Raw genomic sequence first — 21,265 nt, 5'->3', positions numbered from 1 at the left:
TAACTGCAAAATCATTAAGAAACATTGTTAACTTAAACTTTAAAAAAGCTGAACGCTGTAACTTAAGTATCAGAATGAAAGATTCCTACCATTTAGTGAGCACCTATTGTGCACTGGGCACTCTGCTGACTTCTCCATGAATACTGACAAGTGCTTTGCAAAAAAAGTACATCGTTTCCATTTTGTAGAAGAGGAATATTGGAGCGGGTAGAAAACTCATCTAAGGCCTAACAGCTAGTGAGCAGCACAGCAAGACTGAACCCAGGACTCACTCCCGCCAGGAAGGTGTGGCCTTTATTCCTCCCCTGCACACCCCCCACTCCTTAGCCCAGGGAGCCCCAAGGAGGGGCAGGTCCTGCTGATGCCAAGGACGAGGTGCTCTGGGAGGACACGGAGGGCCCACTCCCCACCCTCCCTGTCACACACCCAGGAGGGTGTCTGGAGACCTCAAGGAGCCACATGGGCCTCCAGGTCTGGGGTTGAGAAGGGTGATGGGTGCAAGGTTGGGACAGCCCAGGGCACCTGGGGCTGGGCTTCAGGGTATTTCTAGAGTACCACACAGGAGTGCCTGCCTTGATCATGAAGGGGACAGGAGCCCCCTTTCCCCTTTGGGCTCCCCAGAGGCTGGCCTCTAATCCAGAAGTGAACATTCTCCTGGGCTCCAGTGTTCACTGACTTCTTGGTTCCCTTTGGTTCTCAGCCCATGCTCTGGTCCAGTCTGTCCCCATCTGCAGAGGCTGCAGGATGATCTCTGAACTTACATCTTCTAGTGGCCCTCAAGTGGCAGCCTGGACTCTGGTTGGAGTTGAATCCCAGCCTACTGGGGGCAGGAGGGTGGTCGTGGGCACCTGGCCCTGCTCCGCACCTCGGTCCCTATCATCCATCACTCCAGGACTCTCTGGGGCCAGGTCTGCTGCCCATACCCCAAGACAACTGGCCCACTGCCCTTCGTGGTACCCTCAGCTCTGGGCCAGTTCCAAATTGGCCTTAGTCAGGGGTAGTGACCCTTGCCCTCTCTCCTCCTTCAAGACAGAAGACCTGGCTCAGGGGCCACTTAACCATCTCCTGACATGACCTGGCAGGGTGTTGGGCCAGACACAGGTGGGGTTGGAAGTGGAGGAAACCGGGCTCCTTCTTCTGCATGACAAAGGGTGGGGGCTGCCCTCCCACCTGACGGCTAATCAGCCCATTGTAAAGAGTCTCCCAATCCACACTGGCTTTCTTCTCTTGGCCTCTGGCTAGCGTTGCCAGATGTAGCAAATAAATACATGACTCCCAGTGAAAGGTGAAATTTGAATTTCAGATAAACAATGAATAATTTGTTAGTTAAGTGTATCCCAAATTGCGTTCTCTATTTTATTTGGCAGTCTGATCCCTGGCAGATTGCCTAGTCATTTTATTTCCCTAGTAAAACTCTTCAACCAAGCAAATCCATGTTCACTTCAGGGGAAGCCTCAGGAAACTGGGGGATGTGGCCCCTGCCCCCACCCAGCCCTGATCACCTGGACTGAATCCACTTGGTTAGCTTCAGGGGGTTGGGCGGGACTCTGGCTGGAAATGGTTTGAGGGTGTGGAAAGAACTCTGGGCTGAGACCTGACTTTCTGCAGACAGCCATCATTACTGTTGTGAGCTTGGGGACAGTGTTGCCTCTCTCAGCCTTGGTTTTCTTGGCTCAAAAACTGGAGGAGGAGGTAGAGTGGGTTTTTTTTTTTTTAACCCTAATCTCTGAATCCATGAACAGCCCAGAAGAGGGAGAGGATTGGTGTTCCTTACTGGACTAAACCTCATTGATACTAAATAATTCCAGGCTCCCTTGCCTTCTGAAGGCCCCTCAGAACACTGGGAAGCACAATGGGTTTTCCAACCGTGGACAGTCCAGGAGGTTTATAGCCCCCAGGAGCCCTTTGAGCACCAGGCTCAGATGCTCATCCTAAAGGCAGGATTGGTCCTTAGCCAGAGAGCCCTGGTGTTGAGTGGGCAGTTTAGCTGGAAAGGAATAGGACTCTAGGTCCACACACCAGGGACTGGAGTTTGCTCTTTGACAGGAGACAGGAGACCTAGCAGAGAATGAGATCCCTACCTCTTCTTCAGGAAACAAGCTTTTTTATTTAACTGGTCAGGCACCCCAAGCCAAGGTAGAGAGGCTCATGACCAGAACAATAGGCATCTGTCCACAGTCCAGACATCCCCCTCCTTGGGGCTCAGGGACCTGTCTGGCTGCTGAGCTCCCAGGAGGTCCAAGGGGTGTGACCTCCCTCCCTCCCTGCCTGCCTCCCAGGCCCAGCCCAGGGCTGGCTATAAAGCCGGCCCAGCCTGGCTCTCAGCACATCCAGCTGGGACCTTCCTGGAGCCTCCTCCAGGGTCACATCCACTCTCCTCCTCCTCCTCCTGAGCAGCACCATGCAGCCCCTGTGGCTCTGCTGGGCACTCTGGGCGCTGCCTCTGGCCGGCCCCGGGGCGGCCCTGACCGAGGAGCAGGTCCTGAGCAGTCTGCTGCAGCAGCTGCACCTCAGCAAGGCCCCTGTCCTGGGCAAGGCCGACATGGAGGGGCTGGTCATCCCTGCCCACGTGAGGGCCCAGTATGTGGCCCTGCTGCAGCGCAGCCACGGGACCCGCTCCCGGGGGAAGAGGTTCAGCCAGAACTTCCGAGGTGAGGCCCTCCCTCCCCACTGCACCCTGGTCCTCGTGGTGGGGGGAGGGCTAAGACTGGATGTGCCTGCTCTGGGAGGTGTCTGGGGGCCCAGGGTCCATGGGGGACCACAGACAGTGAGGATGGCTGGCCTGGGACCCTGTTCTCTGTCTGCACTGAGGGCCTCCAATCTTGGGGCCAGGAGGAGCTGTGCCAGGCTGGACCCGCTGCCAAAGCCAAGGCAAGAACAGATATCATGGGGTAGGGAAGCAAAGTGGAAGGAGGGGAGACTAGAGAAGGGGAGACAGAGTGTCAAGGGACTTTGTGCTGGTGGACAAAGAGGCCTGACTCAGCAGAGAGTGTTGCCTTAGAGAGAAAGGACTTCTGGGTTCAGTTCTCAGCTATGATACTTGTTTTACTTTGGACAAGTCACTGAACAACCTTAGCCTGTTTGCGTTTCTGGTGATGAGGTTAAATTAGCTCTGACTATTTCGCAGAGTTGTGGCACGTGAGATGTAAGGTACCGGGTCTGAATCCTGTTGCTGCCTCTCACCTCCCTGGGGCTGGGGCTACCTCCTTGATGCCCAGAAACAGACCAGGCTGGGTTCCTGGGGAGATGAGGAGATGGGTTCTGAACACCTCAGCATGGGTGACTGCTGGCAGCCATGTGGCTGGCTGGTCAGGTGATCAAGCTGCCAACCTGGAACCTCAGGTGTTGGGGACATTTGCCTGGTGCCTCTGAGGAGGGAGTTTACCTGTCCTCACCACTCCCTCAGGACTCAGTAGCCCCACAAATTTTACAGGGCCCTTGCTCCTTGCCCTCCTTTGGAGGATATTTCTTGGGCATGAGCCCCCCTCACCAATCAGGGAAATGAAAGTAAATTCAGGGCTCTTCTGCCTCTTAGGAAAAACCAATTTCAGCTGGTGACCACAGGTTTCCACTGGCTGGGTCCTCTGCCTCCCACCGTCCATCCCCACTCCCGCTCCTTTGCCTAAAGAAGGCTGCATGTGTGTTGTCTGCACTTGAAGCCCACCCTCACCCCCAGCCCTTGCTCAGCATCCTGAAGCTGCCACTACCAGCTGAGGGTGGAGGCCACTATAAACCCCAACTCCAAATGTTGGTTTTAGAAACCGGCTTGCCCCTAACAGTTTCCCAAGGAGTGGTGGTGGTCTCTTTCTGTCCTGGTCCACCATTTTCCCAGCCTACAACTCTCCCTGGGCATTACTGGGGAAATCCTGTTTACTGGCTCTGGGCCCTGCACCCTCCAAGCTCCGCTGGCTCCCGGAGAGGCCCTGCTGACCCTGTTCGTGTCCCCAGAGGTGGCCGGCAGGTTCCTGGTATCTGAGGCCTCCACACACCTGCTGGTGTTCGCCATGGAGCAGCGGCTGCCGCCCAACAGCGAGCTGGTGCAGGCGGTGCTGCGCCTGTTCCAGGAGCCGGTCCCCAAGGCCGCGCTCCGCAAGCACGAGCGGCTCTTTCCGGGCAGCGACCGCGCCCGGGTCACCGTCCAGTGGCTGCACGTCCGCGACGACGGCTCCAACCGCACCTCCCTCATCGACTCCAGGTGGGGAGGTGGCGGCTGGGGTGTGGGGGGAGGAGGAGAGAGAAGAGGGGAGGAGAAGAGAGAAAGAGGGAGGAGGGAGATTGGGCCCAGCGAGGGGGGCGAGGGGGCGGGGAAGCAGGGGAGTAGAGGCCACCTGGCAGGGGGTGGGAGAGGCACTCCCGGGGCTGTCCTGAGCAGTCCCAGTCCCCAGCTCTCAGCGCCAGCTTGTGTCTCTGTTGTCGCAGGCTGGTGTCCATCCACGAGAGCGGCTGGAAGGCCTTGGACGTGACCGAGGCAGTGAACTTCTGGCGGCAGCTGCACAGGCCCCGGCAGCCGCTGCTTCTGCAGGTGTCGGTGCAGCGGGAGCACCTGGGTCCGCTGGCCTCCAGCGCCCACAGGCTGATCCGCTTCACCTCCCAGGGGCCGTCGGGCGCCGGGCAGGGGGAGCCCCAGCTGGAGCTGCACACCCTGGACCTTAGGGACTATGGGTAAGTGCTGTGGGTCAAACAAATCAACCTGAATAATAAGGCAAATGGGGGAATTAAACATATTTTGAAATGGGTAACGTTTCAGGGTGCTATGGAAATGGATAAATATATAAAATTTCTCCGTCCTTTCAGGAATAGTATCAGTTCTGATTATTTTGGGGTTATTTCTAGTTATCCATCCTCACCACAAATATGCAGCATTTTGGAACATTATGAGGGATGGATCATAAATCTCCCTCCACCTGCCCCACCGGACCCCACCCTGGGCCCCTTGACCTCTGCCCTCCCAGCTGACCTCTGCCTTTGTCTCTCCTTGTCCCCACAGAGCTCACGGAAATTGTGATCCTAAGGCGCCAATCACTGAGGGCACCCGCTGCTGCCGCCAGGAGATGTACATTGACCTGCAGGGATTGAAGTGGGCTGAGAACTGGGTCCTGGAGCCCCCGGGCTTCCTGGCCTATGAGTGTGTGGGCACCTGCCAGCAGCCCCCAGAGTCCCTGACCTTCAAGTGGCCATTTCTGGGACCACGACAGTGCATCGCCTCGGAGACGACCTCGCTGCCCATGATTGTCAGCATGGAGGAGGGAGGCAAGCGCAGGCCCCAGGTAGTCAGCCTGCCCAACATGAGGGTGCAGAAGTGCAGCTGTGCCTGGGACGGGGCGCCCGTGCCAAGGAAGCTGAAGCCATAGGCACAGGGTGTAGCTAACAAGGGACTTGGCTCCTGTGTGTGTCAGAAGTGTTCTAGGGCACCAGAAGAGATGGGGATTACTGAACGGCTGATGGCAAATGTTCTGTGCTGTCTACTGAGTTCTTCTGACCAGTTAGCTCACCTCCTGATTTTTGTTTCCCAGGAACAGGACTTCCTGGCCAATGGGTAGCCCCTGCCCAGTCTTCTCTCTTCTTGACATTATTCACTGCACTGAATCCTAAGCACTTAGCTGTGTAGGTTTTATAACCCAAGAGCAGAAATCCTAATTTGTCATTGTTTCCTCGTCCTATCACTGGATCTGGGCTGAGCTCTGTGGTATGGGCAGGAGATCCAGCTGCCATTCTAGGCTTAAAACCTAGGGTCAAGTATGGGTGGTATGTTCTCAACTCAGATAACAAGGGCATTTTGCAAGAAACAAATAAAACACATTTTATCCTGTATTTCTTTGTTTTACCCAGAACACTGCAAACTGGGAGGGAACAGAAAGTTCTATAGAGATTAGGTCAACCGGATTAGAAAACTAAGGAAAAAGCTAAAAAAGACTTGTTCAGGGTCTCAGTTAAGTGATACAGGATGCTAGGACTGAACTGTCTAACATACATAATGTGGCTATGGTTATCTGAACTCATGTTTTGATCTATCTTGGCTTTTTCTTGATTTTGAAATAACCTACTGAAAATCAAATTTAGAAATCCCTTCCCTCTCTGAAATCAAGGATCCTGACTTTTCTCTCTCTCTCTCTCTTTTTTTTTTGGTCAGTGGCTCCACCAACCTAATCACTGGGGTTAGAACCTTGCACTTCCCTGGACCCTACTGTACATACCAGGCAGTGGGTGGTTCCATTCATTGAGGCAGGGAAGGAATAAAGACACGCAGGTAGGGAGTATGGGGGGAAGAGTGGGGTCATTTTGAGGAGCCAAGGGCAAGTCCAGTGGCCACACCCAGGAACCTGCTGGAGGTCGGGAGTGTGGCCCTTGGCAGCGGGAGGTAACAGCAGGCAGCAGGAGAGGAGAGCTGACCGGGAACTTTCCTGAAAAGACAAGGGCTGGGCTGAGCACAGGGGCCAGGAGCAAATTCTGGGAAATAACACAAGGTTGCAGGTGGGGGAGAAGGAGGAAGCCCTTCTGGGATAGAAAAGAACTGTCAGAGAAGCAGGAGACAGCCCCCACGCCACCACCTCCACTCCTCTCCGGAGAGCCACAGGCTGGTGCTGGAGCTGTGGGGAGGGAGGCAAGGAGAAGACTTTCATCATCACAATAAAAGGTGAAAGCCAAGACGTGAAGAGGTGGGGAACCTGCAAAGCTGTACACGTGCGGCGTGAAGAGCTGTTCAGGATTTAGATTTAGCGCTGAAAGGGACCTGAGAGGAAGCTTTGTTCCAACCCTCTCGTGTTGCAGATGGGGAAACCGAGGCCGGTGGAGGACGGCTGTTTGCCGCAGCAGGTAGTGCTCTTCGGTTTCATTGGGGGCGCGGTCCTCACTGAACCTCGTCCTGCGTCCTGCCTAGCGCACAAGCTAGCGCCCTTGGGGAGCTTACAGTTCAGTTGCAGAGGCCACCGCCTCAAAGGAAACACTTTGGATCCAGCCCGGGGAGACACCGCGCTCAGTGAGCTGGGCTAGATCCGTGCCCCTGGCGATCCAGGTGCTAGCAGTACCTGCCTTGGCCCCAGGAGGCCGCTGGAAACACTGCAACCTCCGTTTGGGGCCAAAGTAGGACCGTCCCCGCCGCACCAGGGCTTTCAGCGCCCCGCTGCTCAGAGTGGTGGGGGAGCCGCGGCCCTTCGCAGCCGGCGCTGGGTGACCGCTGACTGCGTGGAGCCGAGGCGCGGGCTGAGTCCAGCCGAGCTTTCCATCCTCCCATTCCCCCGGGCGGGCCTAAGAGCCGGTCAAGGAAATTCTCTGCAATACGACGACAATCAAAAACGTTTGCCGATGCTCTCAGAGTGTGTCCCCGGGCCGAGACCACCCGGTGCTTGGCCCGGGGTTTCCAGAGGGACCCGGGGAAGGGGGCGAGCCGGGTGCTGGTGAGAAGAATTGGCCCTGGCGGCCCCCTCCTCGGTCCCAGGACGTGAGCTGGCGGGGCCGGGGCCTGCAGACCGCCGGGAGGAGATGCGCTAGCTGAGCGGCAGTCCTGGGGCCAGGGCTGGGCGGACAACGCCGAGGGGTGGGTGGCCCCGGACGCGGAACGCGGCCGCAGGGGCGGGGGAGACGTCCCCGTGGGCGAAGAGCAAATTGGGCAAGCGGTGGACGCAGCTCTGCGCATGTGCAGGAGGAGCCAGAGTTTCACTTTGTAACTTTTAAGTGGTCGGGACGCCGCCCCGCCCGGCCAGGTGGAGCCAGACAACTTCCCCGGGCCGCGCCGGGCCGCCGCGCCGCCGCCGCAGGTAAAGGGAAGGGGCGTTGAGGAGTGGGAATGTTGTCCTCCGTCTTTCCCGGGACGCGCAGGACCTGGGGGCTACACCAGAATGCCTTGCCAAGTGTCCGGTTCCGGGGCGCGGCCCTCCGGTCTCCGCAGCCCCCACTCCCCAGCAGGGGCGACGGCGGTGGGTGAGAGGAGAGGGTCCTTCCTTGGGCCGCGCAGACCGCGCATCCCCATTCTAGCCCCACGCCTTTCCCAGCTTCCCGGCGGCTTTTCTGGACTTCTCTCTCCAAGGCTTCAGCTTTTCGCTTTTACGGCGGATCCCTCCCATTTCCCTGTCTCTGGAGTCGGCCTCTCAGCCTAACTAGGAGCGCAGCTAGGGGCTCTCTCCAACTAGGCGAGGTAAGCGAGGCAGGCCTGTGAAAGGGCAGGGCATCTGAGTCCCCTGCTGCTGGGAAAGTAGAAAGCACCTTGGGGCTGTCCTTCAGTGACCACTCACTGCAGCCCTGGTGGAGTCCTAAGGTAGGAAGCTGGGGGTTTGGGGAGGGGAAGGGAGGGTGAGGAGAACTTTGCTGAGAAACCGAAACCGCAGAGATTCCAGTGCCTGATAAGCATGGCTACCTGAGACCCAGGGTTGGCCTCCGTCTTTCAGCGCAGGTGGTGTCTTTAAGAGCGAATCCTCAGCGTAGTATGCAAAATGAACCCCCAGCTTCCTTGCACCCTGAAGTTGTGTGGCTGAGTCCCAGCCCCAACAGTGTTGAGGGTTTGAAGTTAAGCCAGTGGATTGTGCTCACCAGTCCAGACCCAGTACATGCAAGGGGAGGCATCCTGGGGTCTTTCTCAGGCCCTGGCTCCTGTAGGGTCATGGACAGTCACTGGGGATGAGGAAAGACTCCAGGTAATCCCTTACTGCAGAAACAACCCACATCCCCCCCTTATCCCTCCCGTATACCCCACTGTCTTCGTCCCGTCCTCCGACACGGATCAGAGAGTCCTGAGTCTGACTGCCTTGAGGTGTGTATATACAGCAGAGGCTCCTTTTCCCTTTGCAGACGCTCCTGTTTGTTTAGTTTGTGGGCAAAGGTCTCTCTTAGCTGTTCACTGGGCTCTAACAGGGAAGATATCAGATGGATATCTTGTGTTTCCCATTGTTTGGAGAGATGACTTAACAGCAGACAAGTTTTGAGTGCCCACTAGGGTTATGCCCTGGGCAAAGTGCTTTATGGGCATTGTCTTGGAGGTATGCCTCCCACCATCTGTACAGGAGAAACATCATTGTCCTGGTTTCACGGAGAAGGAAGCCAAGGCATGGAGCGGTTAAGCCACTTGTCTAAACTGCGTGGTGCTGAGATCCTAACTCCAAAGCCTGCTCAGGTGCCTGCCAGGTGCACTGCCTCCCCCGGGACCAGACGCTGTGCCCTTTCCTTGGCGCTGCAGGGCTGGTGTCTGTGGAGGTAAATGGTTGTTCAGGTTCCTGGGCCCTGCTTGGTGGGGTTTTAAGGAGGAGTTTGAGACCTTCTTCTGCATCGAGAACATCAGAGTTAGCTTCTGTGGCAGGAGGTCTAGAGCTGCTTGCAGTCTTGCTATCCCAGTGACAAAGCCGGAAGATCTGGTGATGATAAAAATACACTGAATTTGCTTACACACTTCTTGCAGCGTTCTGCTGGCATTTCTGCCAGGGAGGCATAAAGATCTTCAGGTGTGCTACATAGAGCTCTTCAGGGGCCAGTCCTTGCTCCCAGCTCGGGTGGGAAGGGGGTTAGCATTGGTGATTGACTTCTTTGGTAATTTTGAGACCAGCTGTTGGATTTAGTCCTCTGTCCCACTGACCACAACCAGACTCTGGGATATATGTGGGCTGAACTTTGAGTTGGGGCTTGAGTCAGCTACTGCTCACCTGACCACTGGGCCTTAGGAGTAATTCTCGGCTTTCTTGTCTTCTGAGTCTTGGCCTGAGGAATGAGATGATGAGCAGAAATTTCTCTGGGAGGCATGGATAAGACTAGGCACTCACATTTGCATATCTGACAATATGGAATGACTCAGTGTTGCCAAATGTACAGGCTGGGCAGGGCGCCTGTGGCCACAGGGCCCACTTGCTGGTTTGACCCCTGCCCACTGTCAGTCTTTCGCCCACTGTGCCAGCTCTCTCCTGGTCACCGCCAGCTGAGTCCCCTTCTCTCCTCCTCCCGCTCCTCCGGAGCCTGGCAGGGCCGCCCTGTGGTGGGTGTGCTCTTAGCTGCCCTCTCAGAGTCCGCCTGTTTGGGAAGGTGCAGAGGGCCTGGTCCTAGAGGGACCGTGGTGGTTCAGCAGAACCTGGACTTCACATGTGTAACAGGCAGGGACAGTCTACAACTAAGCCAAAAGGTCTGAGAGCAATTGTGGGCCCCCAAAGCATGCCCTCACCTGGGCACCTTACCTCGAGGGGGCAGACTGGACAGGCCACCTCTTGGGAGCTCTGAGGTTCCATCCCAGGCTGGTAGTATTTGCTGGCTGACGAAACTGAGTCCTTCTTATCAAACTGTGTAAAACCACCCAGGGGAGCCTGTTTGACTTAGAGGTGTGACTGAGACTGATGGAGGAGGAGGAGCCATAGGTACCTGCCTCCCGTGGAGTCTCTGCTCTCCCAAAACTTGGCACAAAGCTGTGTCAGTGAGGGTCATCCCGCCCCCGGCACCACCATAGCAGCCACCCTGTTCCAGGGACAAGGCGCCCTCTGTGAGCATTTTATGGGGATTTTTTTCTTAGCACTTCACTTTTCAAGCCTTCCTTGTTTGTTCCACTGCATTCCTTTTTCCTGATGCTAGCCCTTGGGTGACCATGGGAAGCCTTCCCAGCAGCAGCTACCCTTGGGGCCTGTATGAGGTCTGGGACTCGGTCTGACCAGGAGCCCACAGCCACCAGTGCTTCTGTGGGGAAGGACCTCTGTCCTGACCCCAGTGGGGCCTCGAGCCATTGGAGAGGAGGGGAGAGGCTGGAGCCTCAGGGGATGCTGGGGAGGAGAGAGCAGAGAGGAGCAGGGCTGCACGGAGGAGTGAACCCTCCCGAGTTCTGGGAGTCTGGGGAGAGAGCCAGGACAGGAGGGAGCCCATTGGGAAGAACCAGAGGCTCCGTATGAGCTTTTGAGTTCAGGGACACTGGGGCAAGTGTGAGCGCAGGGGAAGTGTGCTGAAGGGCTTCAGGCCAGAACTCCTGAGCTGGAAGAGGGCCACCCCTATGTGACTCTGACTGTCTGTGTTCCCTCAGATTCAGGGAAGTCTGGTGCCCCATGACCCTAATCAGGAAAGCTCGGCAGGAAATGAGTGGTGGGCCTGAGGCAGCTCGGGAGGTGGCCAGGGCTGCCACTGCCTTTGCCAGAGCCAGTGCCAACTGAAGACCTCTCCAAGGGACTCATCCTCCATCCTTCCTTCTCCTGGCATCTGGTAAGTGTGGGGACAGGAAGCAGAAGTTTCCAGTCAGCGTCAGGCTGCACATTCTGTTGGGGTGGTGCCACTGGGTGGAGTTTAAAAGACGGAAGCTAAGACCATCTGTCTCCAGAGGCAGCTTTCCTGACTGGGCAGAGCCACCAACTCCATGTCTCTGGCATCACACCCTCCAGCCATTGCCAAGTCTTTACAGGGATGAGAAAGTGACTTGGCCTTCTGGGGGATCCTCCCAAGCCCTTGGACCTCCCACCGCCCACTCTTCCTGCACGTCCTGTCATGTGTGTGTGAGATGGTCCCCAGCAATCCCAGGGGCCAGAATTGGGAATCACCTTTCCCCAACACACACCCACCAGTATTACCTGGCAGGCCAAATCTCTCTTTGTTCTCTATACCTTTTCTTCTCGTCCCCAAAATTTTTGTCTCTAACAAAAAAATCAGACTTAGCCAAAGTCCTCTGGGAATCTCGTTTAACCAGATTTAAGGTGATGGGACCTTGAGAGGAAGGGGGTACTAGCATTTTTCCAGGCTCTTCAGCCACAGACAAGTGTGAAAAGCAGGCGAGAACTTGGGCACCAACTCTGGGGCCTTTGGTGTTAGGAGACAGACACTGGAGATTTCCATTAGTTTCACTTGGGCTGCCAGGAGCCTCAGAAAGGAAAGGTCAACAGCCAGCCTGGAACAATATTTGCTCTGGAAATGCTGAACCTTCCAGTAAGACTAAAAGGACCCAGGAGAACAGGGATGAGAGGGCGGAGCCAGGGGAGCGTTCCAGGAACATGTGATGGGTGACCGAGGGGTTCCTGAGGAGGCCTGGGACCCCCTCCTCCTCCTCGCCCTAGACCACCCCCCTTTGCCTTCTCTGTCTCCTCATCTCTGCTGCCCCTTCCCGGCTTTCACCCCTCACTAAACGAACGTGTGTGTGTTAGCCAGCTGCAGGGGGGTGTGGTGTAGTGGAAAGAGAACTGGCATCTGGGACCCAGGAGCCTGGGTCTGAGACCTAATTCCGCCCTAGTCAGCTCCCTAATCTTAATGGAAATCTCAAGCTTCTGAGCCTCGGTTTCCACATGTATGGAGTGGGCCTGCCTCGGAGGCCCCAGCCTGACATCCCATAAACTCTTGTCTGTGGCTCAGATGGATCAGCAGTTGTTGCCCACTCAGATGCCCTTCCTCCTCCTCTGCTGATTCCTCTGCCCTGCCTTCGTCTCCCCTGCCTGTGCCCCAGGTCTCCCAGGGGCTCCCACAGGAATGACCTACTGGCAGCAGCCCCTGAGGCTGGGGGAACCTGGCACCCCTTAGGCAGGCACTGCAGCAGCTCCCATCCTTCCCTTTCCTCCTTTTCACCCTCCTCTGGGGAGGCTTCCAGCTGTGTCCTGGGTGAGCCACCCACCCCATCCATCTGGGCCTCGGGGCCGTTCCCACAATGGAGCTATTCTCTGCAGAATCTGCCCGGCATGCAGGGTCCAGTGCCTGCCTCTCCTCGATCCCTGTGCCCCACCAGCCCCTGGAGGAGACACCCAGGAGGCCTTTGGCTCTGCCAGTGCTGGCTGGGGAACCACAGGAGAGTTGGAGCCCTGACCCTCTGCCCAGTCCCATTCTCCAGGGAGGACAGGCACGATGACCAACTCCCCGTTCCTGGAGCTGTGGCAATCCAGGGAGGTGTCCATCCGTGAGCAGCTGGGCATCGGGGACCAGCCCAATGACTCCTACTGCTACAACTCAGCCAAAAACAGCACCGTGCTCCAGGGGGTCACCTTCGGTGGCATCCCCACCGTCCTGCTCATAGACGTCAGCTTCTTCCTGGTGAGACTCCTTGTGAATCATGTCAGTTATTTGTATGTTTAACCCCCCTCCCCACCCCCCGGCTCTGGGCTTTCTGGGAAACTCAGGTGAGGAGCCAGACTTACCTGGGTTTAAATCCCAGCTCTGCTACTTCCCAGCTCTGTGACCTTGGGCACATTACATAGCTTGCTCAGGTTTTTGCTCTGTTAAATGAAGGTGATAATTCTTACCTTGGAGAGTCTTGGAGAAGACTGAACAAGGTGATGTATGGAAAGAGCACATGTCGCTGTTCCTTTGATTATTATTGTCATCACTGAGTTATCAGCCCGTTGTGGGTCTAAGGCCCCTGGGAAGGGCCAGTCCACAGGGATAAGCAATGTGAATGGACGGTTTGGATGAGAATTAGAACAGTTGCAAATCCCAGTTTATAAATGTCACCCCTTGTTCTCCACTGGGGTCCCTGGGGCTTTTGGAGGATCGGACGTGGAGAAAACGGGGAAGGCAAGGACACCTTATCAGGGCTGATCCTCACAGGTGGCTTTTTTTAAATGTTGACCTTCTTGTTCCCAAAGATCCCCCCCCCCCCAATTTGGAATATGCCATTTTCTCCTCTAGACTGGCTCAAACTTGGCTAGGTGACATTTACTGGGGCCCAGGGGCACCTGCTTTTCACAAGTGCCCGTGGGATGGTCGGTCCCTCTCAACACCATCCCCTCACATGTAGCGGAGACCATCTGAGTAAACGGGGTAAGAGGGGGCGGAAGGGGTAGACCCCTTGGGCTGCTTTGGGCCAGAGGTTAGTCTTGGGTGGGGGTCTAGGGGAGGGGAGTTAGTGTGGCCTGAGGGCCCCAGTCCTTGAAGGAGACAGATATCAAACATAAGTTTGCTTGCAGGAAAAATGTTCCTAGGAAGGAGGGAAGGGGTTTTTCACCCCTCTTTCCATTTTCCTCCCTGGGGTCAAGGATTAAGGTCTAAATGGTTGCATTAGAGTTTTGCTACAATGTTGGTTCTTTATGAGCAGATGTGGGAATCTGGGTGCTACTCATGATGCTTTTGTGGAAAAGGGCTCTTTAAGTGCCATATAACCCATGTCTTGGAGCCAAAACCCATTTGTAGGTTGAGATCAGTCATATCTACCAGCCTTGGTTGAGAGGCGGGAATAGGCAGGAGTGTGGTGGTGGATTTGAGGGTCGGTGGGATTAATGGAGGTGGGTGGTCCTGGAACTGTGATCTAGTGTTGTCCTCAGAGAAGGGAGAGTCTGGGCCAAGGAGAGAAGTCTGGAGAGGCAGGCTGGGGTGGGTTTGTCTGGAACAGGGTTGGTTGAGAAGAGAGCATCGCTCTCCAGTGGAGTGTGCTGGTGGGGGTGGATTTTTATTGCAGGAAGTTATGGGGGTGTGAGGGTGCTCACATAAGAGCCAGAGGGGCCTAGAGAACATGAACACATGGGACATGTCCACACCACACAAGCCAAGGAAGCAGCAGCCAGGGCGGAGGGGACTGCTGGGCAGCCTTTATGTTTGCCAGACAACAGGACTCATCTGCCCTTGAAAATATATCACCTACTTCCAGATTCATCTTGAGAAAATTCTTTTGGAACTCAGCCCCTCTGGGGTCAAAAATCCGCAATTAAAACCCCAGTTCCTGACCAGGGAAGCCAGGTATATGCTTAAAACTCGTCTCTCTACCTCCCTGAACCTTGAAGGGAAGGAGCCTGTCCAGGGAGGAGAGAGGCAGGAGCAGGGCCTGCAAAGGTGGACACTTAGGGAGGGAGGAGACATCTAGAATCAACAGATTTTTAGAGCTGAAAGGGGGTTAGAGAAACTTGAGTCCAACCCCTTGCGTTGCTGTCAGGCACGTGGGCCTGCTCAGGGCCCAGCTTGCGGCGGCCAAGCCAGCCAGAGCCTCAGACCACTGGGGGCGGGGGGCATTGTCCCCACATGCTCTATGCCAGGTGTCCCCAGAGCTTGTCTTTAAGAGAACCAAACTCAAGGTGAAGATCTGACTGCTGCTGGCTTGGCCTGGGGTGGGGGCAGGGGCTCTGCTACCTTGGTTCTGTAGTTAAAAGTGAAATTCTATGTAAAGTAAAGAAGGGAGCTGTTCCCCGGGGCTGCCGTGAAGCCAGACCTCGCTTTCCTGCTCAGGGGCCCCTGAAGCCAGACCAGGCAGAGGAAGAATGTGGCTGTTAACGCTGCCTTAAGAGCAGGACCCGTGTGCCCGACTAGGAAGGTGCCAGGGCAAGCTCAGTGCCAGCATCGACAGCCTTCGTGACTTGGGCACAGGGGACTGGAGCTGGGGAAGAAGGTGCGCACAGCATCGAGCCCTCAAGCTGTGTGGCCCTGAGCAGCTCGTTGCCCTCTCTTGTTCTTCTAGCCCACTGAGTCTAAGCAGGTGGGCTTGGCCCCTGAGACAGCTGTCTCTCCTAATCAGAAGCCATCCAGTATGCTTTTACTTGGTTTCTTTTCTACTTGTAGTTTTTAATATTGGTGTTTTCCATCATAAGAAGAAGATTCTGGGATTATGGCCGCATTGCCCTGGTGTCAGAAGCAGACAGGTAAGAGACCCATCACTCTGAGTGTGTGAGAGAGGCAGAGAGGGAGGGGCTGGGCTGGGGATTGTGAAGCCCACCAGGCACAGCCCACACATGATGCTGGTGTTAGTTTTGTTCATTGGTGTATCTGCCAGGCCTGGCCCCGAAACTGTTCTCTCTGCTCCTCACCACAGACACATGAGGTTAGTCTCGTTACCTTCTTTGTGGCAGTGAGAAAACCAAGGCCCACATGCCGGCTCTCCCTCGGGGCTTGGGGCTGGCCGTGGCCATGAGCCTGCTGCTTCAGGCTGCAGAGGAAATCTAGTTCCCTTAGATACGAGGGCTGCCTTTCTTGCCTTGAACATTTTCAGGTGTATCTTCTTTGAAATCAATTAGTTTGGGTCTGGGGATGAGGCAAGGTGGACTGAGAAGGGCAGCAGGGCCATAGGGGAGCTGTCCCCATCCTCTGGGTCATGGTCAACTGGTGGCCATAATCAGCCGGCTTCGATAGCCTGTTACAGAGCACAGACTGCCTTGGCCAGGACTCAGTTCCTTCCACCTCCACCCAGGACCTGCCAGCTCTCTGTGCATGTATCCTGAAGTGGGAAATGAGTTCCAGATCTGCACAACTAGAATTTCCAGCTCTGGCTGGCTGTCGCACACCCCAGGATCTTGTGTCAGACGCAGCAATAGGAAGCGAGTGGGGAAACACGGACTGGCCTGGGCTGCCCCACCTGAGCCTCCCAGGGGCTCCCCAGGCAGATCCCCACTCTTGCCCCATAGACAGCTCTCATGCTGAAATGTGGTCAATGCGGGCGGGGCAAGGGGGTGGCTTTAAATGCACCTTCTTTCCTCACATTCTCTACTCTGGTGTTTGTGAAAGCCCCAGATGTTAACCTGGGGGTAAGGTGGTGGGGCCTCTTGCTTCAGCTGTGTGCAAGCCTTGGACTGTTAGGGGGAAACTTCTGAAACACCTGGTGCATTTTCGGCACATTCACCTCTAGGAGGGCTGAGTACTCCACAGAATAGAGCACTTGGAAGTCAGGAGACACCCCCACTTCCATGGCTGTGTGGTCTTGGTCAAGACCCCCAACTTGTTGGATTGTTTCCTTCTGTCCTTTCTTCCCTGTAGGGTTACCATGAAGGTCAAATGGCACAGTTGTCTGGAAGGACTTTGACAGTTAAGTTTCACCAGGCCTTATGCCATTAGAAATGGGGTGGTGGAGCCAGGAGTAGGAAAATAGAAGCAAAACAGCACACTGCAGACCCCTCAGATTCGCAGGGTTACTTAGAAAAAAGGGTCTGATTAAAATGCCACAGCGTAAATTGCCCCAGTTCATCAACTCTAAAATGCACAGTGACATTTTCTCATCTGTGAAATTGGGGGCTGCTTATTATCTTTGGTGGTCATAGTTTAATTGACAGCATTTTTTTCTTTCCCCTAGTGGTTCATAAAAATAATTGTGCCCCTTACATTCAGTGGTGTCTTAGATTTGATAAAATACAGTATTTATTCCAAGTTTTAGTTGCTATGTTGGGGAATATATTGTAAACAGGCAACACTTTGAAGTCACTTTAGGTAGACCAGTCATGGTGCTGAGGTTCAGGGGCACAGGATGGTCCACTGATGCTCTGACCCTGTTATTCATCCGTGTGACAGAGTTTTATGTCTCGCCGTACCTTGGAATGCTCATTGCTCTTGCCTGTATTTTTCACAGGGTGACTTATGTTTTGTCCCAGCCACTGAGGGCTAGTAGCTTTGGTCCTGAGCTCTAGGATGCTGGACATAAGCTTTCAGACTTTTTAAAAGAATTACCTGCCATTCTTTCCTTTTGTGTTTCTAGTGAGTCCAGATTCCAGAGGTTGTCGTCCTCCTCTTCAGGGCAGCAGGACTTTGAAAGCGAGCTGGTTGGTATCGAAGGGGCGGTTGTGGCTGTGGCTGTGGGGAGGGGGTTGCAGGGACTGGCAGTGATGAACTGGGGGGAGAGGGTGGCTGTGCTCCTCTTTAGCTGCTAACTTTGTACCCTTGACCTTGACTGGCAAATACTGGTGAGAACTCTTCTCTGCTTTGATGAAGGCACCTGAATTTGAGAAATACCACAGGGAAGGTGGAAGCTGGATGACCCAGGATCTTGAGACTTGATTAAGTCTCAGGCAGAGGGTTACTGCACTTGTCTGTGTTATCACACTTACAGCTTTGTGTGGCAGTTAATTATTGACTTGCTTGCTGGCTTATGAGCCAGCTATGGGCAGGAACCATGTCTTATCCAGCCCCGTTCCCCACCTCCTGACACCCAGTAGGTGCTAAGTAAGTGTCGAATGAATGATGAACAAATATTTGTCTTTCCCAGCCGGGTGACAGTCCAGCTTTGTGGGGTCTTAAGTGTAAGAGATGAGATGGACAGTAAGACCTACGACACCCTTTCCCTCTCTAGATCCCACTCCAGGGAGCTGTCTAACGAGTGGGCATGTTTCCTGACTTTTGTCCCACACCTCATTCAGTCATTCTGAAACAAACAGAAGCCCTCGTCAGCTTCTCCAGAGTGGTCCTGAATTTTCATCAGCTCTCGATACAGGTTTCACGATTTGACCCAGGAGCCTGTATAATTCCTCAAAACTGTCAAAACTTGGGGGGTTTTCAGGAGAGTTTCGGGCATAGGATGCATGTTCCGAAGGACTGGAGGCACACAGACTCTGTCATGTTTGGGACTAGAGGGTGGCTTGCTGAATTTGGGACAAAAGCACTGTTTTTATGAAACAAAAGATTAGGTGGTTATTTAATGTCAAAGATGATTGTATCTGCCTCCAAAAAGCAAAGATTATTGGACACTACTCCCTGTTCTCCGTTTTCAGGGATGCTGCCCCTGGCTGACTGCGATCTTCCGCCTGCAGTGAGTACAGCATGGTGGCTGCGGGGAGGCTTTGTGTGGGTGGGTTTGTTTGGGTGTTTGGCCAGTCAGGAGGAAAGAGCCAAGATGCCTGGTCCTGAGCTGGAGTCTCTTAGATACTTTTCAGTTAAGGCCCAAAGCATTATATGGGGGCTGAGAATAAAGGTAGCTCTCAGGCAGCCCCTGTGCAGGCTAATTAAAGCTAATTTTTTGCTTTAGGCAAGAATTATATCTACTTACTATTTAGCTCTGATATATTTGATTGGAAGCTCTTCTAGGCAACTTCATATGTCTTTGAATTAGTGAAAAGTAGAGAAATAATGATTGCTTAATATATTCAGCTTATTTGGTTAAGAGTTTTTTTTCCCCCCAAACTTGGGCCCCTTGGGTGTATGTATCTTTTTGAATTAATTCTTATTTTGTGGTTGGCTTTATTCGTTTGATAACTATGAAAGTTTCAAAAGCTAAAGCTCTAAACATTCTTAGAAGCAATAGACAGTACATATATGTAAATTTTTAAAATGTGCTGTATACTGTGTATATGTATTTATTTACATGCAATATATTGTATATGTGCAGTCAAATTGTAACAGTTCTAACCTAATAAAACTGAAAAACCAAAACCAAAAACAAAAAAGCCCCCCAAAATTTCCCCTTCAAGAGAAGTCCTGAAAGAGGTGCTTGGTGGTTATGAGCCAGTTAGTCACCTCGCATGTGGTGGCAGCGCGAGAGCACATCGGCTCTGAGAAGCCACCGTTGTAAGACGCACGTTACTTTACACAGCGCCAAGAATGAGAAAGTGCTGCCTCTTATGCTATAATCAGCCATGATCACAGGGTGCACCCCATTTCAGAGGTGTTGAAATATGAGAAGGACATCTTAGAGTCGATGAAATGTGGTGGTTATAAGACACTGGGTAAGGCCTCTGAACCACAGTTTTCCCAACTATAAAGAGGGGCCGAGGATAACACCTGCTCTGTCTAATTCGAATAAATTAATATGTGTGAGAACACCTTGTAAACAGTCACAGTTGGTAAGAGTTGTTCCCAGGGGAACTGGCAGGAGGCAGTCTGTGTAGAAAAAGCCAGTGAACTCTGCTCTGGAGCCGGAGGAAGCAGGAGGGGTTTCTGGGAGGGAGGAGGGGACAGAGGTGGGAGAACTGGATTTGCCAACCTCACCCATCCCTGCCCACCATAAAATCATGTCAGTAGGGTTCATTTCCTCCTGATATTGGAAGTAATTCGTACTCTGTGCAAAGAATCCCTCACATGCAGAGAAGAATCAATAAGAAGAAATGTTAAGTCAACACTAACCCTACCTCTGAAAGATGCCCTTGGTAGGTTTTCCTCTGCTCAGCCACTCTCCATGGTGCTGCTGGTTGGGACTCAGGCCACTCGGGCAAGCTGGGAGAGAGAGTGGGGGCCGTGAGCCTGGACACGGTGCAGCTTTGCTCAGGAGGTTCCCAGAAGCCCTCTCATCAGTAGCTTTGCTTGTTCATCGAAGCAAAAAAGGGCTGTGGGATAATTTATGGACACACCTCCCCACACAAACATGGACACAAATGCTTCTAGAGCCATAAAATGGAGCAGTGGCAGGTGTCTTTGTCCAGGAGTATGGGGTGCGGGCTGAGAGGGAGGACTCTGGAGTTCATGTCATAGCCCTGCTATTACAAGCTGGGTGATTGTAAGTGTTAATGTAATTTTTCTGTACCTCTGTTCCCTCATGTGTGGAAAAAAAATGGAGATAAAATTGGAACCTACTTGGCAGGACAGTCATGAGGATTAAATGAGATAACCCGTGCAAGACCCCAAGGGCCAGCCTGTTACCACCACTCATTAGGATTCCATGTGTGTGTCTTGGCCAGTGATGACCACATCCTGGAGTGGTGTGGGGAGGACGCCATCCACTACCTGTCCTTCCAGAGGCATATCATCTTCCTGCTGACGGTGGTCAGCCTCTTGTCGCTGTGTGTCATCCTGCCCGTCAACCTCTCGGGGGACTTGCTGGGTAAGGTCTCCTCATCGTACCTGAGTTGGGCCCGGGCAGAGCGGCAACCCTGGGGAGAGGAGCTTTGAAGGATTATAACCCCAGGATTCATGCTTAAATTCAGGTGTGAGAAGGTCTCAGGGTGACTTTTTGAACTTCTTCATCTGATTAAAGATCTGGAGAAGAATCCACCCCAAACCCGGGCCAAGAGCTGGGGCCCCTGAGGTCTACGTAGGAGGAAGACACCAACATTTATTAAATCAGGGGCTTTCAGAGGATGTACAGGTTCCTGCCCCCACCCAGATCAGGAGGCCACAATTAGTGAATCCAGAAGATGTTTGTGATGCTCAAAGTGAAAATCCGAAAGGAGAATTATATTTCCAAGCACCCACAGGAATCTGGCATCCAAAATACCACCATGAATCCACTTCTTATGCTCAGTGATTCCCAGCCTTGGTTTTGGAAACAGCTTAGGTTGTTTCTGGATTTCTCAAGGAGTGCCATAAGAATCTCAAAGCAAGATGAATTCAAATTGTGACTTTACCCATATGATAGGTTGAGAAGAAGCTGTCAGAGAGCAGCTTGGAGTAGAGCAAAGGCCATGGCTGGTGTAGCTCTGGAAAGGCAGGGCCAGGGTCCCTGTCCTCTGACTGGTCCAGATGTCTTTTGCTCCTCCTCAGAGCTCCACAAACCAAGGCTGCTTTTGCCCACCCCCTCTTCCCTAGTGTGACCTTGGCACTGAGTATGTGTGCTTCTCTGCAGATAAAGACCCTTACAGTTTTGGGAGGACGACAATCGCGAACCTACAGACTGAGTGAGTTTGAGGTGGGAGGGCATGAGGGTGCTGATGGCTGAGCCCAAGGAGAAGGCAGATTCTGGAGCCCAGGGTAGCAGCCAGAGCAAGCAGGCTAATGTCTGAAAGCCTCTTTG

The 21,265-nt window shown here is 53.9% G+C and overlaps 2 protein-coding genes across 4 annotated transcripts in view; both read left to right on the top strand.

Annotated features, from left to right (window-relative positions):
- The first annotated feature begins 237 nt into the window (after positions 1 to 237).
- Positions 238 to 6,633, top strand: LOC105083869 (left-right determination factor 2-like). The gene is made up of 4 exons (XM_074351687.1): positions 238 to 2,651; positions 3,949 to 4,195; positions 4,420 to 4,662; positions 4,988 to 6,633. Exons 1-4 carry the CDS (start codon positions 2,402 to 2,404, stop codon positions 5,349 to 5,351), a joined length of 1,104 nt encoding a protein of 367 aa, XP_074207788.1. The 5' UTR covers positions 238 to 2,401; the 3' UTR covers positions 5,352 to 6,633.
- Positions 6,634 to 7,096: 463 nt separating this feature from the next.
- TMEM63A (transmembrane protein 63A) overlaps positions 7,097 to 21,265 on the top strand; it is a 31,256-nt gene continuing 17,087 nt past the window's right edge. The window contains exons 1-8 of one of the 3 annotated variants that reach the window (XM_074351685.1): positions 7,097 to 7,754; positions 10,976 to 11,151; positions 12,755 to 12,954; positions 15,406 to 15,485; positions 17,306 to 17,369; positions 18,315 to 18,352; positions 20,214 to 20,356; positions 21,098 to 21,149. In XM_074351685.1, the coding sequence (XP_074207786.1) occupies positions 12,769 to 12,954; positions 15,406 to 15,485; positions 17,306 to 17,369; positions 18,315 to 18,352; positions 20,214 to 20,356; positions 21,098 to 21,149 (563 nt within the window). In that variant the 5' untranslated portion in view covers positions 7,097 to 7,754; positions 10,976 to 11,151; positions 12,755 to 12,768. Of the gene's footprint in view, positions 7,755 to 10,975; positions 11,152 to 12,593; positions 12,955 to 15,405; positions 15,486 to 17,305; positions 17,370 to 18,314; positions 18,353 to 20,213; positions 20,357 to 21,097; positions 21,150 to 21,265 lie in introns of all 3 variants that reach the window. The other 2 variants (XM_074351683.1, XM_074351684.1) reach the window with 2 other exon arrangements.

Source organism: Camelus bactrianus, chromosome 23, assembly GCF_048773025.1.
Source record: "Camelus bactrianus isolate YW-2024 breed Bactrian camel chromosome 23, ASM4877302v1, whole genome shotgun sequence".
Classification (NCBI taxonomy): Eukaryota; Metazoa; Chordata; class Mammalia; order Artiodactyla; family Camelidae; genus Camelus; species Camelus bactrianus.
The sequence above is the reverse complement of the archived record's forward strand: the minus strand, read 5'-3'. Positions and strand labels throughout refer to the sequence as shown.

Bases quoted from the DNA above. Each gene is read 5' to 3' on its own strand.
- LOC105083869 (XM_074351687.1), top strand. From the start codon at position 2,402: ATGCAGCCCCTGTGGCTCTGCTGGGCACTCTGGGCGCTGCCTCTGGCC. The intron at 2,652-3,948 runs GTGAGGCCCTCC...TCGTGTCCCCAG, and splicing joins GTTCAGCCAGAACTTCCGAG to AGGTGGCCGGCAGGTTCCTG. The intron at 4,663-4,987 runs GTAAGTGCTGTG...TTGTCCCCACAG, and splicing joins CTGGACCTTAGGGACTATGG to AGCTCACGGAAATTGTGATC.